Genomic DNA, 9,144 nt, shown 5'->3' with positions numbered 1-9,144 from the left:
TTCTCTTTTGTGGATGCTTTTTATCAAGTGGAATCTATTCTATGACCACCTTGGTCCACCTGCCATCAGTTCTTTTTGCTATGTGACCAGCCCATTTCCATTTCAATTCCTTTTTTCCCTTGATGATATTGTATACTTTTGCTTGTTCTCTAATACATGTGCAGGTCTTTCTATCTTGTCTTGTAATGCCGAGCATGTATCTTTCCATGGGTCTTTGCGCAACTCATAGTTTTTGTATTGATTGTGAGATTAGTGTCCATTTTAAATCAGAATATTATTAAGAACTGTTAAGGACTAGATTTTTACTATGATACATAAAACCATAGGACACTCTGTGTAAATTCTTAGTATTCCATTTATTCAAGTTCAGCTTCTATTTTTCTCTATACATATATCTCATTTCCATAAAGGATGTGGAAAAAAGCCCACATTTATCCACTCAGTTTAATTTTTTTCAATAAACATAACTTACATCAGATCAGAGATTATCTACTATCTTTATATGAGAATTGACATTAAAAGTTTCCATCTGCCAATATTTCTGAGATTATATTGGCTGAAAATAAAAAATGGTTGGAAGAAATTACAAGGGAACAAACTGAATTAAAACCAGAATTGTTCTTATTAGGATTGTTTAAAGAAAAATATGCTAGAAATGTAAAATATACATATACTGACTACGGCCAGATTGGCATATGCCCAGTGTTGGAAACAGCCTTGTACCCCATCAGAGGAAATGGTAATCCAAAAGATAATGAGCTGTGCAGAAATGGATAAATTAACCCTAGCTTTAACGGACAAAGAATTATCAGAATATTATATGGTGTGGGAACATTGGTATGAATGGATTGAGTGAAGATAGATTGCATAGTAATTTGTAAAGAAAGATAAGCACTAGATTTAGTAAACATATATATGCATGATATAGTAGTTACATATATAGCACAATAGAATGTTACAAATGAGAAATCACAATTTGTCATTATAAAAACATTTTAATTTGTTCTGTGTTGTTTTATTTTATTTGAAAAATTAATAAAGCTCATTTTAAAAAAAAGTTTCCATCCATTTCCCCATGTTTCTTAAACATACTGCAAAGATGCACAAATGTATACATTTGTTCTAATTTTTGCAATTTTTATTTATTCTCTATGCCAAATGAAATAATCTTTATTTTCATTTTTAGATCTATGCTTCTCACTATATTTTGAATCTGTTATTCTCTGAAAATCATTCTCAGTCAACAACATGTCATTGGCATGAAAACACATCCTTAACCAACAACCTCTAAGATCAGTGCAGCCATTTTTCATGTTTATACTAAAAAACCAAGAGGATACTTCATTTCTATTATTAACTGTTCAGTGTTGAATTGTCCATTATTTTTCATACATACTTTATATACATTATATACTGCTGTACTCAAATTTAACAATCACCCTTGAGCATCTTTCAGGCCTATGTACGTTGTGTATGTTTTGTCTAAGTAATCAAACATACAGTAAGCATATTATATACTTACAAAAAATAATAGACAGGACTGATTATAATAAAAATGATGTCTGAATTAATTTTGCACTTTGTTCAGTTTTAATAACAGCCATGTAAAAATGCACATTTTGAAGAAAAATTCAAATACATTTTTCTTGTTTTTATTCACAGTAGTCTTATTTCTAAAAACAAGACAATATATCCCTTTATTTGAAATATGGACAAGTATCCAGTTTGTCCTAAATCATTTATGTTGTTCCTAAAATTTGCTACTTTAAGGCTGTCTCGGCTTTTCTGTTTTCAGTTTGTGCATTTTAAGAAACATTTTTGTTAATTCAGTATGACACCATAAACTTAGTTATGCATCATCTAATTTAATTGATTCCAATTAACCTATAAGAGGTTCTTAACAGAAGGTAATATCCTTGTTTGGTGAAAAAAAGTTATCATTAATTTATCATTTTCCATATTGCTCTGTGCAGTTTGAAAAACTACTCTCTCCTATCTTATACATTTTTAAGACATTGAGAAGCCACTGAAGCATTTTCTCTTCATGTAGCAAAATGTTTAGATCAAGCCCAATACAAATCTCATTCCATGATTATGGTTTCTATTTTAATTAAATAATTAGCTATGTAAAATTAAAACATGCATAAGGACATAGGTAATATCTGACTTCTAGCTATCAGATAATATATAAATCCAGTGCTGGCTATCAGATAATATATAACTCTAGCCCTACTCTGTTAGATTGGTTCATAGATTTATAGCATCCTTCAAAAACTGGCAGTACAGAAGGAAGCAATGAGATTTAACCCTGCTTATTTGTACATTCTATTCATTTAATAGGAACCAGTATTACAAGAGTGGAAGTGTGGACATGGTAAGCATTTGAACAAATTCTTGGATCACATTTATTGCATTGCATTTATGTATTCAGGAACTATAAGAAAATTGTAGCTCCTGATTATTTAAAAGAAACAAAATTATATCCTTGCAGTTTTCAATAATTTATGCTCCTGATTTATCATTATTTTGCTTTTTTAAGAAATATTTTAGTCCTTGATATGCTAGAGCCCTACTGTGAAAAAGCAGGAATAAGGGAGGAATATTATCCTTCCATCTTCCGGGCTTATTTGCGAGGCAAAGAGGCTATGGATGAACAGTGCTTCCTAGCTCTCCCTACCACGCTCACTCTCATATATAGCTGTAAGTGAGCTAATGGTATGTATTAATGGAAGCTATATTTATAATCCCTTTGCTTATATAAAGATATGAGATAGATAGATCACCTTGTAGGTAAAAAAAAATAGTAAAATTTTGTGGCTGAATATGGCTAGATATTTTTACAGGTATCGCATCCCTTTTACAGTTATGAAAACCAGATAAGTAGCAGCAGTTTAAAAAGCCACTGTATGTTTTATGTCAGTTACCCGAATTCTCTTTATTTACCAACTCTAAAATACTTTAGCAGATTATCTAAAGAAAGCACACAAAAAAAATAGTTTGGAATCTAAATAGTGATTTTTGCTTTTGGTGATTTCTCATACTGTCACAATATGTGGTTTCAGAAGCCCAGACAGGAGCAGCAGTAGGGAGAAGACAGGGCAAGAAATTTATCTTGTAATTAGAATTTTGCTCACAGTTGTTAGTATCCAAGCTGTTTTATGAACAGCATACAATAAATAAATAAATATACATTTATTTTCTATTATTATGCATCATTATAACATTTAAAATCAATATGTTTTGATCAATCTACAATGTTATTGTAAAGTGCTGGAGTAAAGCTACCATCAATTAAATTAAAGTACTTTGATTTCATTTGAATGTCAATAAGGAAAAACATCAGAATTGAATTAAAAAAATCAAAATTAAATGATCTATAGATTTTCTTTAAAAACTCCTTAGGTTCTTTCTATACTATAAGTCTTAATAATTCATACAATTTTTATCCACACAATTAAGATTTTGTTTAAAAATGAACCTCATTTCATACTTTGAATATATATTCCTGTGATAACTCTAGAAAGAAATATTTTCTCTTCTATAATTATAATTAGTATAGGCACATTAATCAGCATAAGGAATAAACTACAAAAATGGAATGGCATGAGTAAATAAACTACACTTATAAATACAATACTAAATATATCTGTATTTTATGGACTTCCTAACCATTTAAATGAATTTAAATGAAACAGTCTCACCCTGCTAAAAAAATACTCCTAGGTAAATGTAGTAATGAATGCACAAATCATGCGATTGCTGTGCCCTTTCTGCACTGAAAAACTTTTAAAGCATTTTCACATGTAACTGCAAACACTTTTTGATTTAATGACTTACATTTCCATTTTCTCTACTAGCATAGGCTCAATATGATTGAAATATGACACTGGGGAAAAACATTAAATCATAATTCTAGTCTGGTGGAAGAAAGTGAAAGTGAGTGAAAATCTGCGGATGACCAGTCAAAAACTACATTACACATTAAAAAATATACACATGAATCCTTTCCAGGAAAAGCAGATGAGTCATATTTTGAATCATACAGGTAGAGTGCTTTAAGAATTATAGTCCAGAATTTTGAGATACTGTTTCATCTGAAAAATGTTTGGTCTGAGGTCACTTTGCAAAAGAAAAAGGAAAAACATTAATGTTGATCAAAAGTAGTGGTGACTTGGCATTCACTTTAGCATATTTCAGTTCAGAAAGTGCTTCCAAAGCTTTACAAAGTGCTTCCCTATTACAGTCATGATGCAAACACCGTAGGTCTTCAACCCATTGCGAAGTCTTTCTATTAGGGAATCAAAATATAATTAACAGTGACACTACGTAACAGTTACTGTATATGCAAATAGGATGAAAAATTAAGATTTATACATCAGGGGTCTCCAACCTCTGGGCTGAGGCCCACTCCCGGGCTCTGGGTTATTTGCAACTGGACCACACGAGTGTTGGGTTGGTGCAGACACGTGCGCAGCTCAATTTACATGAACAACAGGCTGGCATGTGCACACCTCAACTTGCTCAAGTTGAGCTGCACGTGTATGTACGTGTGGGCCAGCCCGATGCTCTTGCGAGTCAAGCAGTGTGTGTCAAGTGGCCCGATGCTCACACGGTCCAGTTCCCCTCTCTCCCCCCAGCCAGGCTGCCAAACCCCAAAGGTTGGGGACTATTGTTATAAATAATTCATAAAAAATGAACATCATTGTAAAAAATCAGAGCAAAAGTCAAAGTGATTATCTCTAACCAGCTCAGTTAAATTTTGTTCGAATTACTATGATTTTTTTTTTCATTTTTTGCTCAATATAATCCTCCACAGCCAATTTAATAATTATACATTCTTTGTGAGGCACTACTATTTTCTACCATTCAAGAAATCCAATGGTTGTTTGTATAGCTTCTCAACTAAATGTGTAACATGTTCTTTTACATAGTATAATTATATTTAAAAAGTATGAGAAAATAGAGGTGCTAGTTTGTATTGATATATTAGTGGTTCAGGTAGTATTTTCTTGTAATGAACATAAACTAAGATAGGCAAACAAAAAGACAATAAAAGAATGGCAGTGACTATGACAATAATTTGAAGTTTATAATATAATTGTAAGTTTATAATACTAAAGTGGCTGGCTCTAATTAATAAAGTTGTCAATTGAAAAGCAAGTTGAGAATAGTGAACTCTTCCTGTCAGCAATCTTAGAAATACTGCCCAAGAACACAACTACACAAAAACATACCATTGTCTGCTGTTTAGTTCCTTCTTCATACAGGATTTGAAAGTGGTATATTTCTGTATGCTTTTGTAACCCTAAAAGCAGAAGACAAAGAAATATGCGTGGAAAGGTAGCATGCAAAGGCAGTCAAAACTGAGCATTAGGAAAACAGTGGCATGAGAAAATGCTACTTATTGGTTATAGAAAAAAACAGTAAAATTTCATTGTAGAATTTAATATTCATTCAGCTACTGGTATAAAGGAACTTAAACATGAGATTCCTATATAAAGAAAAGGGATAGTTTGACAAAATGTTTACACTAAAGTCTTCATTTAAGACAGAATCTTTGTGCTTTATAAATAAAGATATAAAATTGCTATCTTAAGGCAAGAAAGTATTTACTTGTTTCATGTAATTTAATACTATATTCTTGGACAATTCATTGATACAACGCAAGGTGGCAGTAGAACATATTGGACAAAATGAAAGATATGTGATCTTCAAAATAACTTATAAAGCAATTAATATATATGCAAGGAAAACAATGTTTATTCAGAATTAGAGAATGGTGCGTGTATATGCATGTATTTAGAATAATAATACAATAATATTCTAAATTTCTACTAGTTATTAACACAAATAATATAGCATCTTCACAAGATTGTATTTGCGGTAGAAGGTGTAATAAAGTAAATTTTGTCATCATGTTCAAAGGCTATGAGATTTTATCAATATATATAAAGGAGTGTTAACTAAATTTGAACAATCAATTGTAAGTATGTCAGGCAGGACCTGTGTGTTAAAAAAAATGACAAAAGAGGATTGCCCTTCCTCTTACTTGACTGAATAATTGGGAACAGTGCGCAGCCTATACTTCATCCTCACTGCTTCTAGACTGGCATTACCAAATGCCTTTTACTCGTCTGCATTGCTGCCTCTTCTCCAATCTAACCACAGTCTGCCACATCTCTCTAAATGCCAAGGGGAGAGGCACCCCAATTTGGGGAAAAATTAACAACTGATTGTCGTGGATTGGACTAAATAACCCACTTGAATTCAAAATCCTAAAATACTATTTGTGAAGTTAATCCATCTTTAAAGTTCTTATAGCTCAGGTTCCGATCAAGTTGAAGTATGAAACGTGAAGTATCCTGCTTGATATACTTCCTTGATTCTAATAGTTGGCCTCACCCAAAATAGCTTACATTCTACTTCACTCAACAGCTATCAAAATGTGGAAAAGCGGAATGTCTTCAAAGTATCAGAAAGTGGGCCAGGAAACAGTAGCAGCTAAAAATTAGAAAAACAACAATGAATTGTATCTTTTGTTGTTAAAGAGGAGGGGAAAATAGCAAAAGAAGAGGTGGGCTAATGCAAATTCCACTTCTTTTGTACTAGCATCATATCACACACATAAAAGGAGTGATACTGTCACAGTAGTATAATCCTTATTTTAATGAAAATAGTAGTTCATATGAACACTCTGTGGGTGACACTGTAATTAATCTTAAGAGCGTTACATCGCTTCACATTCTTCCAGAGATATTTCCCTCCTTTCGGGAAAAATGCTAGTAAGAAGTAGGGGAGCAAATGAATAAAAGATTCAGAGAGACCCAGTAAAAAAAGAGAAAATTAGACTGAATAATTCTGAAAAAAATAGACCAAAGTTTCAGCTGTTTAGTTCAAACAGGTATATGGCCCAATCAATTTCTAAGCCATATATTTAAAAGGTTGTTGGTTTTGACTTGTTAATCTAAAATGTTTATACTATAAAATGTATTAGTCTTTTTAAAAAAATATCACAGAGTTTACTGATGTTTTGAAAAATCGTTCAAGTCTTAACTAATTTAAACTTGTATATTAAAAAATTACACAAGATCTGCAAATTTATTGTATAATTTATTTGTGACAAAATTGATTATTAATTTTAATAATTAATTAATTGTCCTATTAACCCATCCTAGTAAGCTAGTTTAATTTTATAAAAGCATTTCATATGTACACACAGGTAGTCATCAACTTACAACAGTTCATTTAGTGACCATTAGAAGTTATGACCCTGAAACAAGTGACTTATGACAGTTTTTACACTTCTGATCGTTGCAGCATTCCCATAGTCACATGCTCAAAATTTTGTAATATAATTTATAACACTTGGCAACTGATTATATTTATGACTGCTGCAGTGCTCTGGGGTAACATGATCACCTTTTGTGACTTTCTGACAAACAAAGTCAGATTCACTTAGCAATGGCGTTACTAACTTAAAAACTGCAGTGATTCACTTAACAACTGTGGCAAGTAAGGTCATAAAATGTGACAAGCCTCACTTAGCAAATAGCAATAGAAATTTTGGGCTCAATTGTGGTTGTAAGTGCAGGACTTCCTGTACTACATATAAATTATAACAGCAAAATTAAAGTTGCTAAATAAAAAGCCGAAGATCAGCTTGATTAATAGTAAGGCTTCTAGTTTAAGCCTGCAAAAGAAACAAATATCCAGTCCTCTAATTAGATAGAACTAGAGCATACATGATTAATAGCTTTAACTTCAACAAAAGGATAATTTTGAAATGGCTCTGGAAACAGTGATATAGTTTTAAAGCTGCTGATGTAATAAAAATGATTACGCAATAATTTAGATTCTTACTCTGAATCCTCGATGCAATCTGTCTTTCATAATACCAATAAATTCTTTATAACTCAGTTGATCATCCTTGTCTACATCAAAGATCTTGAAAACTGTGTTCACTAAATGAGGTGAAAGCTTCAAACCAGTAGCCACATATACTGCACGCTTGAACTCATCTAAGGAAACAAAGCAAATTAGTGGGCTGAAGTAAACTAGATGTCTTGGCGATAGCATTACATGATAAATATACAAAAATTACTTTTATCGTACATAAGGTGATAATGTTAATCAGAGACCTGGAGAGAAATAAAACTCTTTTTTTCTTATCCTCTGTTTCTAGTTTTTCCTGAAATTTTGCCCCATTTTAAAACTATCCAACTTTCTGTATACTATTAAGTCAATACAGAGTCATAGGAGTTTACGTAATAATTGACAAAGAGATGGAGCAAGGTATTGATATTCAACAAGGTCTAAAGAGTAGCTGAGAAACAGTGTCTCCTGGCCTCTACATTTTTTTACTACATGGCACTGGGTTCAACCAAAGGCTTCATGCAGAAAGTATGGACAGGCCAGTAACTGGACCATATGGTCATGTACAAAGTCATTTTATCCCAGGTCCCCACTCTTGGTGATATAGAGTTGTTTTAAAAACTAGAAATTCTGAATGCCAAAATACTCTAATGCAGTTTCTGCTTATCCCAGCAGCATGCTGCCACTGTGATGGAGAATTTGCTGCAAGAATATGTACTCAATAATTGATAAGTGAGCCATCTTAGAGTAAAAGCAAACAGGCTCTATAGATACATTTGTAGTAGCTTTCAGTTTTATGTAATGGTTTACAAATTGCAACAATCTGGTTACAGTTTATTAGGCCAAAACCAAAGCAACAAACTCATATTTTGGTTAAGCTTGCTGAATAAACCCAGCCAGTCTACTCACTCTAATTGTCAGCCTTCCCAGATAGACTGGACATGAAACAGAGCAGATGAGTTAATTGTACAGTATTATGAGGCTTCATTTACAGAATCTTGCAATTTGAAAGTACAAATGTCTTTCTGTCTCTTTCTACAGACTGGTCAGTTAGCATTTCTCTGCCTGTTATGTAGTTGCATGCTACCCTGTCCCCTTTTATCTGATCATTCCCTAGGCAACATCTCTTCTTCACATCTCTCAGGGTCTCTCAAGGTCATTCCCCCCATAATAGAAGTGAAAAAACAGAATTCAATTTGAATAAATCAAGCTAGTTTTGATGCAAAAATACTTTTTTTTCTTTTCAAATTTTGACATGTAGTTTCATTCCCA

The 9,144-nt window shown here is 32.4% G+C and overlaps 1 protein-coding gene across 5 annotated transcripts in view; it reads right to left on the bottom strand.

Moving 5' to 3' along the window:
• Window positions 1-337: 337 nt before the first annotated feature.
• Window positions 338-9,144, bottom strand: part of MICU3 (mitochondrial calcium uptake 3) — a 69,949-nt gene continuing 61,142 nt past the window's right edge. For 3 of the 5 annotated variants that reach the window (XM_087963198.1, XM_087963199.1, XM_026667092.2), the window contains exons 13-15: window positions 7,861-8,018; window positions 5,235-5,305; window positions 338-4,288 (exon numbers count right to left, since the gene is read on the bottom strand). In XM_087963198.1, the coding sequence (XP_087819324.1) occupies window position 4,288; window positions 5,235-5,305; window positions 7,861-8,018 (230 nt within the window). In that variant the 3' untranslated portion in view covers window positions 338-4,287. Of the gene's footprint in view, window positions 4,289-5,234; window positions 5,306-7,860; window positions 8,019-9,144 lie in introns of those variants that run through there. The other 2 variants (XM_087963197.1, XM_087963201.1) reach the window with 2 other exon arrangements.

This window comes from Notechis scutatus, chromosome 4 (assembly GCF_049901735.1).
Source record: "Notechis scutatus isolate UNSWTSFEM ecotype Mainland chromosome 4, rNotScu1.2, whole genome shotgun sequence".
NCBI lineage: Eukaryota > Metazoa > Chordata > Lepidosauria > Squamata > Elapidae > Notechis > Notechis scutatus.
Note: the sequence above shows the minus strand (reverse complement) of the source record. Positions and strands in the feature narration are given on the sequence as shown.